The 19,174-nt window shown below is 39.7% G+C and overlaps 1 protein-coding gene across 1 annotated transcript in view; it reads right to left on the bottom strand.

Moving 5' to 3' along the window:
• Window positions 1-824: 824 nt before the first annotated feature.
• Window positions 825-19,174, bottom strand: part of RRAS2 (RAS related 2) — a 62,063-nt gene continuing 43,713 nt past the window's right edge. Inside the window, exons 2-6 of the mRNA XM_061610309.1 lie at window positions 6,722-6,809; window positions 5,753-5,855; window positions 5,174-5,282; window positions 2,448-2,566; window positions 825-2,052 (exon numbers count right to left, since the gene is read on the bottom strand). Of these exons, the coding sequence (XP_061466293.1) occupies window positions 1,965-2,052; window positions 2,448-2,566; window positions 5,174-5,282; window positions 5,753-5,855; window positions 6,722-6,809 (507 nt within the window). The 3' untranslated portion in view covers window positions 825-1,964. The remainder of the gene's footprint in view (window positions 2,053-2,447; window positions 2,567-5,173; window positions 5,283-5,752; window positions 5,856-6,721; window positions 6,810-19,174) is intronic.

The raw sequence follows: 19,174 nt of genomic DNA, 5'->3' as shown, positions 1-19,174 counted from the left end.
CCAAAGGCCCCGCCGCGGCCGGAAGGCCTCGCCCGCGCCGGGAGGCTCCCCGCGCCGCGCAGCAGCTGCCGCCACAAAGCCTCAGCCGCCAAAGGCCGGCTCACCAAAGGTCCCGCCGCGGCCGGAAGGCCTCGCCCGCGCCGGGAGGCTCCCCGCGCCGCGCAGCAGCCGCCGCCACAAAGCCTCAGCCACCAAAATTCAAAGGAGGGCGGGAGGCTGGTGGAGTGGCCTTAAATGGCCTTCAGCCGCCCCGCCTCCTTCCTGTGTGTCACGATGGCACGCCGGCGCACCGCGTGCACACACGCCCACCCAATGGCGGCCAGGGCTTCGGCTGTGGCCGCAAACATGCCCCTTTGCCCGGAAGTACCGGGCACAGAACGGGAATCTACACAATTTTCTATAGTTGCTACACTTCAACAGTCACCGGGTATCTGCTCACAACAATATAATTTAAAAAGCCATTTTCCATTGTTTTACACCAGGATGAGTTGTCATGTTTTAATAAGGCAGCTTTTGAGCTATTTTAGTCAGAAAGTTTATATTGCCATTTCAGAAACAGGTCTGTTGTCTCCAACACCTCCAGAGCTAAAATGAAAAAAAAAAAAAAAGGCAGTGGGCTTACCCCCTCCAGAAATGACTATATGTTATTTTTATTTCTAGGCCCTGAAATTATGCAAGTATTTTTAATAACCATTTTATGCCTTCTGTAAGGTGACATAATTGTCAATACAACTCAGTATTTAATGTCACAGAATAATCCTGAATTCTTTGGCTATAGGTTGCATCATTCAAAGTTGAACACCATTTACAACTGAACAGTCATGTAAAGGTTTGTACAGTTTAATAGTCACATAATGGTCAGTCATTTGTAAAGGATATGGAAGGCAATTTGAAAAACATGACGGTTTAACAGATACATTGGGCAGGCACATAATTGGCCACTGGTGGATACAGCTGGAACAGAAAAGAGGTTCTACCACAGTTCTGCAAACCTTGCATTAATTTTGTCAGTTAAAAGTGTACTGTGAGAATTAAATACTCATCTTTACATATACACAAGTTATGCCATGAAAGCATATTTGCTTACAAACATATAAAAATACTTGTTAACTAGTTTGATAAGAAAATAATGTATAAAAGTATATAGCAAAAAACATTTAATCATCTGACAATGAAAAGAGCAAATTCATCTTTTTATATTACATGAAAACAAAAACAGCTACAGGTTTAGTTTTCTTGAATCCCTTACTTGGAAATACAAAAAGGAAGACACAATTTATTCCAAACCATGATGTAAAATCTTCCAAAACTGAAATGCCCAAGTCCGGAGTGAGCCCAGGTATTTGGCCACATAGTAGTAACAGTAATAATCCTGTAGCTATTACTGAAGTCATAAAATAAATACAGTAGACTGTCAACCACTGAAAAGCTGCAGCATAAACGAGAGCTGAAACACAAAAGCTTTACTGACAATGAAATTCAGTGTATTGGCTTCCTGTAAGGCAAGCTGAATTCTGAAGTCTAACCTAATTAAAGGGTAAAACCTCCAAATCCACTTTTTAAAAAATACTATACTTTTTTATCAGAGGATTCCCTCTTGAGTGTAATTAATGAGGATGTCACAAGTGGGGGGGAAATATCCATACCTGCAATGATTAAGCTTGACTTCAATAACTTGTTTAAGATTGTTTTGTTTCTACCGTGAATAAAACTCCACAAGGTGCAAGCTTCTTTTTGTAAGAAAGAAACTGGGGAGTTTTAAAAGAAGCCTTAGTGTTTTGACATCTGTCCTGAGATGACTAAGATGTCTTCTAGACTGGGTCAGCCTGGTTCTTTTAGCCTAAGGCTACTTTGGTGACCATTTATACAACATGCACATATAAGGCAAGACAAAACACCGAGACACATAGAAAGGTAGGTGGAGAGAATTAATCTGGCAGTTGATAGCTTAGTTCAGAGGATTCTTAGAAGATGACACAATGGCATCCTTTCTTGTCCTTTTCCTTCCTTGCTGGCTCTGGTGAAGGAGGGCATTCTTGTTCTTGAAATTTCCTGTGAAACAAGAAAAGCTGCTGATTAAAAAAGTAAGTTTCAGCCCAATACAATCCCATATATAAAGTGCACTCACTTTTTTCAACTAACCACAGAGTCCTCTGCTAAAAATCAAGCTATCATGTTAATACGGATCATTGTTAATTTCTCTAAATGTGTAGGGCTGAAGATGAAAGTATTGGAGGAAGCTGAGCAAGTCCCAGTGCTAAAACCTGCAGTTGTATAATGTGTTGCCTATAAAAACTCAGGGGTATAGATAGGACAATCCATGCTGGGATCTTGGCAACATTAATTAAGTTTCCCGTTACATAATTCTGTTAAATGACCAGGTCACTGTGACAATACTGTCCAGATGGATACAATTAAACATTTACACTTTACAATACATGGCTTACCTTATAACCCTGACAAGTTCATGAAAAGCTTGGTCTACATTCAGTCGTATTTTTGCTGATGCTTCCATATATGTTACTTTCAGCTGCCGTGCTAGTTGTTGTCCTTCCTCTTGTGTTACCTGAAAACAAGAACGGATAGGATATATTCAGCAATCTACCAATGCATTCAAATTGGTTGATTTACCTAATGTATGCTCTGTTATCACCTACAGCAATTTTTGCATACTCTCGGCAGTGCAATTCTCCATACATAGAGTTCTTCATCAACTCTGGTCTTTGTCAATATATTTTTTGAATACAAATGCTTTTTAATTTTGATCCCAAAGCTCTAAATGTTTAACAAAAAGGAGACAAATAAGGCTAAGAATCTAATTGTTTCTATATAAAATTAGAATGTGGAGTTGAGATACAGAAGATTCACATTTATACATGGGTCTCAGACCAATAAGCATAATGCTTCAGTGATTAAAAGAATACTAAAAATGTAAGAGCACTGCTAGATCAGACCAATGGTTCTGATCTAGCATTCTGCTTCTCCATAGCAACCAACGAGTTGCTTTGAAAAGCCCATAAGCAAGGCATGAAGGCAATAGCCCTCTCCTACTTTTAGTGTTCATACTGCCTCTGAACCCAGAGGTGGCACACAGTAGTCATAGCTAGTAGACCTTGCACTAGATCTAAATGAGCTCTTGTTCCACTTCCTCCAATATTACCTATCTTCTACTCATGTAGCCTAAGTCCCTATGATTAAAATTTTGAATATTGATCAGGAAAAGTTGAATTTGGATCCCACATTAACACATTTTAGTCCAGAGAAAGCAGCTTCCTTATAAGGAGACATTTCTCTATGCACATAATTATGTGACCTCCCTTCTTCATGCTATGCTGTGGATATTTATAACACACACATCTGTCTCAAGAAGCTCACTAACAGTGGGGGGCACTATTTGTTTATAAAATTTCTTACCCACCTTTCACCATACGGTCCCAGGGCAGGTTACAACCATAGAAAATACAATTATACAGCACATAAAACTGTTCCAGAACAGAACAGTATGGCAAGTCACTTGACTGGACCCACATAATTTCTGGTTCCATTCTTTACTATTATTCCAGTATTGCCACACCAGTACAATCACACACACTTCCCTAAATCAATTGAACTATATTTTTTTGTGCATAATATCATTGGGCATTATCCAACTAACTCATTCCATCAGTGCAAAGATTTCTGCTTATGCAGCAGAACTTCCCCCCCCATGCCCTCCCCCAAATCTGTTCTGGAGGGTTGGGGGAAAACCCATGGCAGATTTAAAGGGTATGCAGTGAAGGAAGCAACTGGCAATCCTTCGCTGATTAAGCCAATTAGCTGGATTCTGCCCACTGTTGTAGCAGGATGTGTTAGCCGCCCTGGGCTACTTTGGGAAAAAGGGTGAGATAGACATTTAATGAAATAAATAAGTGCCATGAAGCAGCTGTGGGGAACCTTTGGCCCTCCAGATGTTGCTGAACTACAACTCCCATCAGCCCCAGCAAGCATGGCCAATGGCCAGGGATGATGGGAATCATAGTTCAGCAACATCTGGAGGGCCAAAATAGAACAATTCTTTGAATAGTTTCCTAGATACCAAAAAGATAGTAAATAAAAACACATACTTGTTCATAGAAGGGACAACTACTTTCTTGTATTTGGAATGGAATATGCCATTTTTACTAGAGGAGGTTACTACAGCTATTAATAAGAGATAGTCTTCCTGACCACTTTCTAATGTGATGAGTAACTGTTAGATGGCAAATGTTGTAAACATAATTGGAAATAGACTCATGCCTTGATAATGATGTCATAGGTCACTGTCTCATCCTCACAGATTTTGACCTGAATCACATTCACATGGCAATTACTCAAAGAATAAGTTGATTTAATGTGGAAAGTGCTACAATAAAATCAGGAAGACCAGTTTCCTATGCCACATCCTAAGTATCACGACTCTTAATTACAGCATATGTGTATCAACTACAGATGCCCTTATCTCAGCAACCATTCCTGCAAAGCAGTGCTGCCTGATCTCCTTTACAGCTGCTTGATGCTAAAAATGCACTGCCAAAAGCGAGTTGCTCATCACCAGAATGTCCCCTCCCTAAAAATACTTATCACATGGAAAGGGGTGACACATAATAATGGTCCTGCCCAATGATTTAATGAGGGCATAACCTGTAGCCTAATCCATCTGATTATGGTAGATGTTGTCATAGACATTTTCCTCCTATAGCTTGCAAACTGTCAGCCTTGGAAGCTGCCTTACACCAAGTCAGACCACTAATCTATTTAGTTTAGTACTGTCTACAGTAGGGATGGGCATGTGGGCTCAGCCTAATCCCATGTGGCCCAACTGCATGCTGGTGGCAAGGAGGGGGGGGGGAAGAGGAAAGGCAGAAAGAGAAAGGACTGCCCCTTCCCTCTTTTGCCTCTGATCCTGCCCACGGCTGGCATGGGGTCCATCACCCCGGAAAGAACAAGGGCCTTAACAGAAAAACATTTCCCACTTCCAGTCTACATTATCTGACAGTGGCTCTCTAGGGCAGGATTTGAAACAGAAATCTGAAACAGAAATGCAAAGACCTGAGATTTTTACATGCCAAGCATGTGCTTTGCCACAGAGCTATGGCAGGTCCACATAACAAAGGGGACTCCCTTTTCAGAATTTTACTACTGCCCAATATTTTACCTGTCTTTGGTGGTCCAGATCTGCTTTGTTGCCAACTAGAATCATAGGGAATTCATCACGATCTTTTACTCTAAGAATCTGCCTTTGAAACTTATAGATTTCTTCAAAGCTGGAGGAACCAAAAAAAATTAAACAACATCTACATGCTAAGAATGCACAACTTCAGAGTTAAACATTGGCCTATGGACATTTAACAACTATTTGCTGCAGAGATGAGAACTGAATAATGTCCACCCTCCAGTCCATTAGACATCCCAAGACCTTATTATACACCCAGCACAAACTTTTTAAAACTTCCTTTAAAATGGCAGGCCTTTACAAACTCTCTCAATATGATTTCCAAACTCTCTTCAGTTTGTTAAAAAAGCGATTTGCCATGTGCTATGGAGAACTGCTTTTCAAAGAACACAAGTCTGCAATCCTCTTGGGCAGGCAGAACTAGGTGAATGGTTCTGTGGATTCTGGCTCTAGCATTAATGCATGATGCTGAAAGCCATAATGTCATTTCAGTGTGACTTTGTCTAGCTCTGTCCCCACAAAGTATTGATACATGTTTCAGAGATTTTGTTTTTGCCTTACCTTCCTCTATCTGTAACTGAAAAAACAAGCAGAAAGCCTTCTCCTGTCCTCATGTACTGTTCCCGCATAGCTCCAAATTCTTCTTGGCCTGCTGTATCTAGGACTAAATGAGTTGAGAGACTGGTTAACTTTACATCCCAAGGTGAAGACCGACAAGAATGTTCTCCTTGTTACCAGAACCCCGTTCCAAACACTAGTCAATCGTCAAGGTTAGTTTACTTGGGGAGCAAGTTTCTGTAACAGTTCTTTCCCCACATGCAGATTGGCCTTAGGGCCATGGGAGCTGCACGCACACATTGAACAAACATGTCTGTGACAATTGGCTTCAAAGCAGAATTCACTTTCAACTATTAAAACCAAAGCACATAGGGGACAGGAGTGAAACTTGCCGCTCCCTAGGCTCTACTTCTTTTAAGACTTTCTCTCCAGCCCAGTGAGCCACGAGTCCCAGGGTATGGTCTGAAGGTACTTGAAGCCACCAGCTTGCTAAAGCTAAGCAGGGCAGGGTCTGGTCAGTGCCTGGATTGGAGACCACCTGGGAACCACATGTATGGGGCCTTGGGTCCCATGATGGAAGAAAGGTGGTCTATAAATGTAAGAAAATAAATTTGTGGAATGTCCTAAAGCAGCAGAGCTCAGGAAGATAAAGTAGGGAAGGGGCAAGTGTTGTTCCCATCCTATACTAGTTCCATTTAATTTTAAAAGTTAACCCTACCCCTGCCTATCCTAGGTGAACCAGCAAGCACTATACTAGACACCCATATCTGGTTTGGCCTTTAGCTTCCAAATGAAGAGGTGAAAAACTGTACCACAAAGGGCAAGAGAAGGCTTGAACTAGCAAATGCCTAGATCACATAAAATTATAGTCAGTATACATAGGTAAGGGCAATTGTGTCAGCACCTGTTTGGACAAGACAGCAAACATATGTACTACAGCCAGTAAAAATTCGACAACAACAGCCAACTTACTATCCAATCTTGCTGCTCTCTCATCTATCACACATTGTTTTGTGTAAGAATCTTCAATTGTTGGATCATAATCTGTAACAAAGTAGGACTGTAGAAAGAAAAGGAAATCAGAGTTACTTTTGAGCCCAACACCACCCCATCATTCTTCCTCATCAATAGTGTTCATCTGCACAGAGAATGAATACAACCTTCACTGAAACTTGTCAAGTAGTTTCCTAACACATATAGCCATGCACAACACAATTATTTACCCACCCATTCCCAGGCTGGTAGGAAGGTTGTGAGCAGGCAAAGACTCCAGGATTATACTGAGAATATGGAGATACTAGTATAGTCTAGCTATATAGATATAACTGAACAAGATCTAAGATTAACCTAGAATGGTAAGAATCCTATTTAGATGGCCAATAAATTTAGGGGGTTACAGTCCTGCACATTCATTTCCAAGTTTGGCTACCCAAGATTGGCTTATGACCAGACATGTGGGGTCCGACGGGGCAATCTTGTTTCCCTTGTGGCATAATGCAACTACAGAGGCCGCATATGAGATAAGAACATAAGAAGAGCCTGCTGGATCAGGCTAGTGGCCCATCTAGTCCAGCATCCTGTTCTCACAGTGGCCAAACAGGTGCCTGGGGGAAGCCCACAAGCAGGACCCGAGTGCAAGAACACTCTCCCCTCCTGAGGCTTCTGGCAACTGGTTTTCAGAAGCATGCTGCCTCTGACTAGGGTGGCACAGCACAGCCATCATGGTTAGTAGCCATTGATAGCCCTGTCCTCCATGAATTTGTCTAATCTTCTTTTAAAGCCATCCAACCTGGTGGCCATTATTGCATCTTGTGGGAGCAAATTCCATAGTTTAACTATGCGCTGAGTAAAGAAGTACTTCCTTTTGTCTGTCCTGAATCTTCCAACATTCAGCTTCTTTGAATGTCCACGAGTTCTAGTATTATGAGAGAGGGAGAAGAACTTTTCTCTATCCACTTTCTCAATGCCATGCATAATTTTATACACTTCTATCAAGTCTCCTCTGACCCACCTTTTCTCTAAACTAAAAAGCCCCAAATGCTGCAACCTTTCCTCATAAGGGAGTCGCTCCATCCCCTTGATCATTCTGGTTGCCCTCTTCTGAACCTTTTCCAACTCTATTATATCCTGTTTGAGATGAGGTGACCAGAACTGTGCACAGTATTCCAAATGTGGCCGCACCATAGATTTATACAACGGCATTATGATATCGGCTGTTTTATTTTCAGTACATTTCCTAATTATCCCTAGCATGGAATTTGCCTTTTTCACAGCTGCCACACACTGGGTTGACATTCATCGTGCTGACCACTACAACCCCGAGGTCTCTCCTGGTCGGTCACCGCCAGTTCAGACCACATGAGCGTATATGTGAAATTAAGATTTTTTGCTCCAATATGCATAATTTTACACTTGTTTATATTGAATTGCATTTGCCATTTTTCCGCCCATTCACTCAGTTTGGAGAGGTCTTTTTGGAGCTCTTCGCAATCCCTTTTTGTTATAACAACCTTGAACAATTTAGTGTCGTCAGCAAACTTGGCCACTTCACTGCTCACTCCTAATTCTAGGTCATTAATGGACAAGTTGAAAAGTACAGGTCCCAATACCGATCCTTGAGATGCTGAGTTTGGTTCCTGTGTGCTACCATCCCCCAGCTCTTCACTTTTCATAATCAAGGTCCTGCTTACTGGGAATTGCAGGTAAGCCAGCAGAAGCCAAGACTAGACCAGTTTCATGGAACTCTTAGATTCAGATGATTCTGAACTTTGATACAGCAATGATTAGGATCACTTTCCACAAATTCCATTTTGACAACCATTTTGTGTGTTGTGAACTTGAAGTAACGGTTCATGCATTCCTGTTCTCTGGGCAAGACTACCATGCTTGTTGGTAGTACCAAAGCTTTAACTATTTGAAAATTTGGCAGCCTCCCTGCCGGTGAGAACAAAATAATAGGGAACTTTGACACCTGCACTGGATTTTCATTATCCCATATATGCTTTAAAGACACTGTTAATAGCTTGCCCTCAATACACATTAAAAGAATAGAACATCTTCTCTCCCCCCACTCCCATGTCTCAGTGCCTTCTTTCAGATGAGTCAAGAGTGCCTCACGTTCATGATATAAGGTTTAAGCCAAAGATAGAACAGCTGGAGTATAAAGATTTTTAAAGTGACTTCCCTCTCAGTGGACATTAGTCCATAGTACAAATCTGATCATAACTTTGAAGTATTCGAAAAATTAATTTCAGTTAGTCTTTGGGATTGGGCACAAGGTACTAAGGTCAAACATGTCAACACACGGTATTGACCATAATAGGCAGTACATTTACATTTTTTTATTTCTTGGATGTAGGCAGCAAACAAAATTGAAAGTACAAAGAAAGGCTAACTGAAATGGCAGACAGCCTTGGTTTACAAAGGGTAATACAAATAAAGATGCCATTTTAGCCAGATATAGCCATATTTTATCTTGATCCTTGGCTATTCATATTGCATTGTTCTAGCATGTTCATAAGTCACACTAGATTGTGATTTAGATACATGTATTACTCTGTGTAGCCAATGTGGTGCCTTTCAGATGTTGTTGAACTACCAGCTACCATCAGCTCCAGCAGGCATGGCCAACGGGCACAGGAGTTGATGATGGGCATTTTAGTCCAACAACATCTGAAGGGCACCACTTTGGCTAACCCTGAACTAGATGAACAATAAAATAATGCTTCTGTCACATTAGGACATTCACTTCAAAGCCAATACATTTGAGTAAGCGGCTGCCACACTCTCTAGACTCAATAGCAGAGGGCACAATTTTCTATTGTTTGGGAAATACTACATGCGGTGGGAGAGTCACATTCAGCAAAAGCCAGCTTGCAAGATACACCCAAAGGTTAAAATGGGAGTGGGTGGGGGCTGGACAGAGAGCATATACTGCAATTATGTTCAGGTTTTTATACTTCATTAGGAATTCAGTAGTCAGAACTGGAGTGGAATAGATGCACAACAAACTTTCTATCCAAACATCAAACCGCCACAGGGGTTTGTTTCATTTGAATTAATACAGATTATGCAATGGAGAAAGAGCAATTAGGTCCCTTTATGAACCCTATTTTTCCAAACAGTTTAGGATTGCTTTTGAGAAGAGCTAGTTTTATAATAATGTCGGGTGATGTAGGGTGGATGATTTTCCATTTTAGTAACACACACACCCCTGAGCAACTATAATGAATAAAATTCTAGCCAAGCCTTAAATAATGGTTTAGGTAGAACTAATATTTTTTCAGAGAGTGCATCCTATGTAAACTTCATTGAATACACTAGGAGTTAATTCTGTGTAAAGTAGACTAGCAGCGGTACTTTTATGAGTAACTGCTTGAATTAGAGGTAATCTATTTAGATCAAAAGAATTCCCCGTATCTACTGTTTGTTAATCAAGAAGGTTGAAGGTCAAATATTGCAGTAATACAAGGATTATGGTATAATTATTAGATATATACACACAATATATATCTATATGCTTACTATTACTTGGTATTTTAATCTATATTTATCTATTGAAGCAATTATGTGATAGAAGAACGCATTTGAAATTAATCTGAAATTATGTATATTTAATGCTATTTTACTGGGACATCATCCAGAAACCCTTATTAACACCACGTAAACATGAGTAACTATCACTCTGTGTACACATTTAGACACATTGCATATTGAATGTAATGTGTGAGCAAGGTCCAGTCAGAACACTGCACAATGTCCCCAGCTTCAGGTTTCTAGGCCTTGGCACTTATGGCTCTCCAGAGAGAAAACCATTCCTCTTTTCCCCCTTGCTGTAGTGGCAAATATGTCATAGAAATTAGCACCAGTGCTGTGTAGTCTTTATTTCTATGCTTCAGATGTGAAAGCGTGCAAGACCAGAACTATCTCCAATCAGGAAAGAGCAGTATAACTCAGGCTTCACTCTGAAGCAAGCCTAAGAGTTGTACATCAAACCCAGACTGCAAAGCAAGTAATAAAATGCTAACTTTATATGGTGTGCTTCAAGATTACTACACCAACCAAGAAAACAAGTTATTCTACACCCACTCCACAAGATGCCATGATGCAGATGCTTTTTTAGAATGGTCATAAATGGAAGTAACTCCCATCCCCAGTAGGGAACACTGCTTGACAGCTGTAAATACAGGGAGAAAAGGGGCAGATAACGGAGATGAAAAAGCAGCAGCGAGGAGACCTGGCAAGAGTTTGCGTACTGGGGGTGGGGGAAGGAACGGTCAAAGTAACTGTAAGGTAACAATAGTCAAAACAGTTTCTCCCTGAGTAAAAAGGCTGTAACTGTGAAGTCTTTCTATAGCTGATTTTTATGACTCCACAAACAGTGAATCAGTTCTAATGAGTCATTTAATCAAATTGTTTGACTAAATCTGCCAAAACAGATGTTGGATTATTCATAGAATTTAAGTTATTACACAGGGACTTTCCTGATGTGGCTGTCTGTCAGTCACCTCCTATCTCCCACCCTTCTCCCAAGGAGCCAAGCATTTTGACAAACATTAAGGTCTCTGCTCTCTCCCCATCCCCACACATAGGTGGGCCCAGACAGGTAGATTCTACAGTTTCAACAAGATGCTCCGAGTTGTGGACAGGCCAAATTGTGGACAACACCTAGATGATTCAGGTATGAAATGGCTGCACAATCTAGCCCTCAGACACTAGCAACAGTAGTGAAACATAAGGTAACAGACTCCCAAACATTTGGGACCTTTGACACTTTTCCACACCTTTGTAACTGGAGACAATGTGGAGATACTGTAAGTACTAGAGTAACTGGAGATGCACCACTCTGTGGCAGACCTTCCAAGCAGCATCACAGAACTCTAGCCTCAGCAATATGATGACAAAATGATAGCAGAACCAGTCAATTTTCTTCAAACTTAAGCTCTACCAAACCAGAGAACTTCTATTCATTTTCCTCCTCAGTCTCTCTCAACATCACTTTCTCCTCTTGTTCTTGATAATACTGCTGTTTGTTCTCCAGGTTCAGGATCTTAAAGGTATTTTGATGCTTGACATAACTTACTCTTGACATAGTCAAACTTGAAACAGTTTTCAGAATGCTATTTGCGTAACACAGTAAGCTATGTGGCACAAGCCAAAATTAAAATGGATGCTGTGTGCACCTCCTTTACAACGTTTTGTTAATTAAACATATATAACCCACCTTTCCATTAGTAATGATCAAAGCTAACTTGTAAATGAAACATACAGAGCATTACTGGTCTAAAATGTCAACATGAGTTGATAAAAAGAAAGTAAGTATGGGGCTTGCCGGAATAGGACTATGAAGGTACACTGCAGTATCAAAAAACATAGTCTTTAAAAAAAGTTTGTTAATTGAAAAACAGCTTCCCTACAATCTGGACTTTACCTGGTTATCACCGACAACTATAAAATTGTCCCAGGTGACTGACTCCAAGCCCTTATTTGTTGTATACTCCCCAGCATGAGTCTATAGTCCTAAAAATAAAACCTACTGATTCTCAGTTCTATACTATTTACACTCTTGTCAATTACTGAACTGGTACTTTCTTTCCAGAAGCCTCTTGCATTGTGTGCCAAAGAATTCCATTGTATGCACTGATCAAGCACCAACACAGTTCAGTCAGTGGATTGTCTGCAGTCTACCAAAATGATCTTTGCAAGAAGCTTACACTTTTATTTATTTTTTTCTTTGCCCTGAGGTGGGAGTCAGAGAGAAAGGTACGATGTGAAATTTTATTGAAGCTGACTTAAAAGAAAACAGTCCAAGAACTGCAAGGCTGTTTACTGTTAAGGAGAAAAGGGTATTTTTTGTAATGCTGAGAGACTTAGTATCTTTTTGAGCAGAAGCTAGCAGTGAAAACAGCTGTGGCTTAGGCTGTGAGCACACTAGTTGCCTATAGCAAAGCGTTTCCATCAGCCACACTTGGAGGGCAAACGGGTTGATCTGCCTATCAGTTGCAAAATCCGTTTGAGGCTGAATTTTTTTTAAAAAATACTCAAGCTGATCCCATCCAGTTTTACTAAAAAGGGGTAAGGTTTGACTAGCATCGTGTGCCCCCATTTTCAGAGAGGTGGATGCAGTGGAACTGGCAGAATAAGTACCCATAGGTTCTAGCTAACCATATTCCAAACTCAAAAAGGCAGGGAAGGGTCTCTCCGTCTCAAGGAAACAAGAAGATGGGCACGTTCACCCACCCAATTCTCCACTGTTCCCTTGTAAGAAGTTGTTTCCCCTGGAAAAAAGAGCATTTGTTTTATTGTTGGTCAGTTACAATATATTAAACAGGACCAGCAGTGAGCAGCTCTTATGCAATAGATAGAAAAATCAGGGTTCCTTTGAAGTTGCATCAAGATACAAGAAATAAAATCCCCAAATTTTCCTCCCCATTTCATTTTGTAAACCCATAACAACTATAGTTTTTAACTCATATTCTGTAAGGTCCACAGTTTTGTTTTTGAAAACTGTGGCTTTTAAACATTCATATATGTATCAGTAAGCAAACTTTTAAAAACTAATAATGCATTAGTTAACCTTTGTTAAAATTGTAGTTTTTAATCAGATTTTAAGGTGCTTTTCTTAAGATTAATGCAAAGTTGGCACTTCATTTTAAAACTTCAGAAATTGTTTTATTGTTTTTCAAAGTGACAGAGGATTGTTTAAGCCAAACAATCTTCTCTTAACATTTAGTTACTTAATATATTCTATTAATCTCCTAATCAGGTTTCATTCTTGCCAATGCTAGTGTGTTCTTCACCAACTACACTAATGCTCAGATTTTAACATGCTGTCTGGTTGAAAAAAAACCTTTAGGGAGATCCCTCAGTTTCAGCACAGTGGATGGCTGCATTAACACTACTCTTCCACTCAGATCAGAGCCCTTTTTTTTTTTTAAGTGTTTACTCTTGCTTTATTCTCAATGTTTAAGAAGTTTGCTTTTCCATCCAAGAACATCTCCACACAGCAATCAATTTTTCACATTCACGCAGTTATTGTCATGGTAGCATGCAATCAGAAGAGACAACCATGATTTTTTCAGAAGTCAAAGTAGTCCAGCTACACAAATTCCTTATATAGAGAGTTATAAAGACAAAGCAAAATTTATTGTGTATCTGTTCAGGCAGAAATTCCCTCATTTAAAGTACAAACCTTGTAAGTGTCAGGAGAAGCCATATTTTGAGAATTAGCAAGCGCCACAAGCCGCCTTTGACATTTTAATGCAACTTCAAAGTAAGTTACAGGATTTCACAGAGCAGGTTGTCTGCCAAAAAAAAATGCTTCACCATGTTTATGTTTGTTTTTTAGATTGGCATGAAGGGGAAGGAGAGAAACTATCAGTTCTAGGAAGTCAGGCTCACTCTACAGCAACCACGACAAGATGGTGAGGGATGTGATCTTGTGTGTTTTTCAAGAACAGTTTAAAAATACTTGTAAGGAGCGGACTTCCGGGAAGGGTGACTTAGCCTGTGCCTGCTTTTGAGACGGGCTCCTGCCTCAAAAGAAGCTTATTCAGATATATCAGTCAGTTTTTTCTTTTTTTTTTGACTGATTAAACTTCTCCCGGGTAGGGAGAAACGAAGAGATTAACCTCAAAGCCTATTTTTGTTGGGACGACCAGATCTCATTAATTTATGGGACGAGGTCCAGCCGACGGAGGTGGGACGGATTTTTAACAGCAAGCTCTATCTGATAAAGCGAACGTTCACCTTATCTTCTAAGAGAGAACGCACTAACAGGCAAGCACCCTTCTTTCTATATTTTTCTTTTACTTGACTTAAATTGTTGCTGTTTAAAAGAGATTTGCCAGATTGATCAGTTTTTGACATCTCACTGGGGAGCCATAACTTCTCTCTGCTACGCACTAATTAATAGCTTATCTCTGTTTTTGTTGCAAAAAGCTGTCCTGGATTTGCATTCTAAAGATATACACAGAAGAGGGATTTCTATTCCAGATTTTTATTTTGAAAAATATTATACTGTTTTGAGACTACTCTCTTTTTGGTCTATTTTATTTTGACGAATCTGTTTCTTGACGATTGCCATTAATTGTTTCGATCCTGGGAACTGCATTTTGTTTACTTAACTATTGGAGAGATAAGGCTGTCTGCTCTGTTTATACTGTGATGTCACCAAGTTTGGAGTATTAACCCAATTGTTGCTGAAATAAGAAGTGGTTTTCCTATATTTTTCTTTTAAAATGGCAATTAAGAAAGTGGCTGAAAATCTGGAAATAACTATGTTTCAGAAAATAATGGATGAGATTGAGATAATGAAAATTGAATTGAGTAAAATGAAGCAGGAGATTAAAGATATAAGGGTCCCTGTGAGAGAGGTGACCCTGGAAGGGGTCCCTGTGAGAGAGGAGACCCCGGAGATTGGAACAGGGGTCCCTGTGAGAGAGGTGACCCTGGAGACTGGAATAGGGGTCCCTGTGAGAGAGGAGATCCCGGAGATTGGAACCAACGTGGAACAGGAACAAGATTTGGAGTCTATGGACTTTAGAAATAAAATCTATTGTTTGGAACTCAATGTTATCTCTGAAGAAATGAATGAAGATTCTAGAGATAAAGTTATCAATGGCATGGATAATCTTCTGGACTGGAATGATGTGATGGAGCCCAATATAGAGAAAATCTATGGAATTAACTGCAGCCATGTGACAATGGAAAAACTTTTAAGAGATGACCCAGTGTATTTTGAAAAAAAGAACAGAGATATGATTTTACAGCAGTATTTCAGCAACCTATTCAGAATGGATGGCAAGAAAATATTTGGGATAGAGGTAATCCCCATCAGACTCTTACTATATGACTATGGCTTTGACAGCAAGATTATTATGGAATACTGATAATGGAAGATTGGATATTGAAATTACTGGACTTAACAAGACTACTGAAGATGGAAGATGGAAAATGGAACTAATAGAGATAATAGAACAATGGCTACTGAAATTATTGAACCTAACAGATTCTGATGTGATGGATTAATTGAAATGTTTATTTTGACTATGGTTATGACAATAAGATTATCATAATTAGTAATGAGATGGATTAATCGATATGCTTATCTGGAAAAAAAAATTGATAGATATATTTCTTAAAGAATTGAAACCTCTCTTTGACTTTTTGTGGAAAGAATAAAGTAATGTTTATGAGATTTGATGATTAAGTAAGATAACTACTGGAGGAAAGTGATTTTATAATATGACTTAAGAGACAGGATTGTTATATATTATAGACTTATAACTGATTTGATCTTTGACAAATGGGAAGTCAATATTTTATTCTTTATTTTTTATTTTTGTTTTTTTGTTTTTTTGTTTTTCTTTTTTTTCTTTTTGTTTAACTATTTTTGATTTTGTTTTTTGTCTTTGAATGTTTTATGATTTTGTCTTGTATGTTTTATGAAAATCTGAATAAAAATTATTGAAAAAAAAAAAAAATACTTGTAAGGAGCAAAAAGCCATAATTAGTTTTATGCACTAAAAAAAATCAATTTAAGACTGCTGGTATGTGCACCGTAGTCATTAACAGCTGGAACAAAGTTTACCCAAATTGGCTCCCTGTTTTCCTGGCCCAGCTTCTAGAATGGCAAGCATCTCCCAAGGTTCTGATTTGGGGGGTGGGGTGTAAAAAAAAAACACAAGGTGTTACTTCTGCCAAAAAAAGAGGACAGTTCAGATTCCTTGCGTGTGTTAATGCATGGTTTCATTAGCGTCTGCAAATCAGACCAAACAATCTTCAGTGCCAAGAAAAGGTGACATCTCAGTGCTAAATGCTTTATATCTTCTGCATAGAATAATCCATTCAGTAAATATAATGGTAGGACATACAAAAGATTTTTCATCTCCTAGAGAGAGGTGAAATACTGCTTGGACACATTTCTCCCCCCCCCCAATGAAATAGAAAAATGCTTTGTTCTTGCAATACTGGTACCTGTACAGAAATAAAGCATTTTAGAACGGCAAGTCCAATGACAGTTCATTAACGGCTGGCTCTTATTATTGATCCAACCACTGATCAGGGTTCATATGCCTGTGCACTTCCGAGTCCAATTCAAACTGCTGGTTTTGACCTATAAAGCCCTTTATAGCTCAGGACCCCAATATCTGCTGGAATGCCTCTCTCAGACCCTTAGATCTTCTTCTGAGGCCCTTCTCTGAGGGAGGTTCAGAGGGTGGGGAGAAGAAAGAGGCCCTTTTCATTTGTGGCTCCCCATCTATGGAATGCACTCCCCAGTGAAGTCTACATGTGACTAACAAATCTATTATTATTGTTGTTATGGCTCCTCCCACCCTGTGAACGAGGATCAACAAGATATTTGTCATAGTCACCTATGCTACTTACAATAATTCATCTAAATAGAACTCATGATAAGAGAACACTGAAAAACTATTGTTATGTGCCTCCAAGTCGACTACGACTTATGGAGATCCTATGAATCAGCAACCTCCAAGAGCATCTGTCATGAACCACCCTGTTCAGATCTTGTAAGTTCAGGTCTGTGGCTCCTTTATGGAATCAATCCATCTCTTGTTTGGCCTTCCTCTTTTTCTGCTCCCTTCTGTTTTTCCCAGCATTATTATCTTTTCTAATGAATCATGTCTTCTCATTATGTGTCCAAAGTATGATAACCTCAGTTTCATCATTTTAGCTTCTAGTGATAGTTCTGGTTTAATTTGTTCTAACACCCAATTATTTGTCTTTATTAGATTCATAATATTGATAAATACTAAATGTCAATTTAGATCCAAGTTTCAGACAACTAAACTAAAGCTGCATCCAAGCCTAATATCCCACCGCATTTCATAAGTATACTGGTAAAGTATGCCAAGGTTCTAAAGCTCTAAACACACACGCAGCAGAATTTCTGAAAAGCTTTTACTATCTAGGGGGCAATTTGTAAAGTATGCCAGAGTCATACAGGTAATACCATCCTTATAGTTGCAATTAATACTGCAGTAACCAGTGTAACTGAACTAGGAACAGGTTGAGGGCAGCCAATGAAGAGGACACCTCATGAGGCAAAAAATGGGAACAAGCTCACCCACTACCAAGGTAATCTGGCTGTGAGACACTCAGAGCACCCAGACACTTATCACACCTGCTAATGATGTAACCCAATGCCAGCTGCTACATCTAGTCCCTGGATGAAGCTGTCTATGGCAAACTGACCTACCTCTCTGTAAGGCAGACAAGCACTGCAGAAGCTAAAGGGGATCCAGACCTCTTTTCCACACAACCTGCTGAGGCACTTGGGATAACCAGAATGCCCCTCCCTTTACTTCCCTAGATATGCTTCCATCACCAAATCAGAACCTTGGGGTAAAATTCAAATCAACCTCAATGATCATAAGCAAATTCAAATTCACTTTGTATGGATTTATCGACCCTTGCTTCCAATATATATTTATGGATGTATAATTCTGTGTTTGTTCCAAGACTAAATCCAAACCAACTGAAATAAAAGCATTCTACTTCTCAAATACCTGCAAGGCTATTCCAAAGTGGAAGTCCACAAAGTCACTAGGAGACATTTTAACAGATTCCCAGTCCGTGTGCATCTATCCCAATCACTTGTTGTGTATAATCAACCTACAAAGTGAGGAGGAGAAACCAAGAGACAGAGAACCAAATCCCTGCCAGCTTCACATAACTTTCCCAGCCTGGCAGCAATCCCTACCCATTGTGGGCAACCAGGCCAGTGACTATCCGCAGAGAAAAAGTAGGGTGCAATAAGTAGTCAAGGACACTGACTGTCAATTAAGCCACTAGGAATGTATTTTGGAAGCATTTTTTAATGAGCGTGTGCTTGGATGACAAGCAAACAACAAAACTCGTCTGTTAACAGCACGGTATAGTGAAGTCAAGCTCTCAGATAAGCATACTTTGAAAACTCAGTTACAAATTAATATTTAGCAGCATGTGCTGTGAAAGAGGGTATGTTCTCTCTTCATCCCTCATGGCAAGTTATGCCCACAACAATTTGATTCCAATGCTAGGTAAAGTAAAAAATCCAGCCTCAACAAGTTTTAAATTCAGAAATAGCCACGCTCGCACCTCTGAAAAGACACAAGAAGCCCTAGCATTTTGTTTGCTATTATTAATTACACTTGACAGATGCATGCTAAGATTCAAATTAATCTCTCCCTCTCCCTCTCTCTCTGTGCCATTGATGGGTGGGGATTGTGCAATGGGAACCACATCCTTGTGCAGCTGGGCTTGAGGTTTAATAAGGAACTAGATTGGTAAGAAAATTACAGGAGAAATAGAAAGTGAAGAAAACTTCTGTACTAATAATAAGTTTTGGGAGAGGAGAGACTTCTCTTACATCCCTTTTCATGGCACATTTATTTATCCATCTTCCTCTCTGCCTCTTTTTCT

The sequence above is a fragment of the Rhineura floridana genome, chromosome 2, assembly GCF_030035675.1.
Source record: "Rhineura floridana isolate rRhiFlo1 chromosome 2, rRhiFlo1.hap2, whole genome shotgun sequence".
NCBI lineage: Eukaryota > Metazoa > Chordata > Lepidosauria > Squamata > Rhineuridae > Rhineura > Rhineura floridana.
The sequence above is the reverse complement of the archived record's forward strand: the minus strand, read 5'-3'. Positions and strand labels throughout refer to the sequence as shown.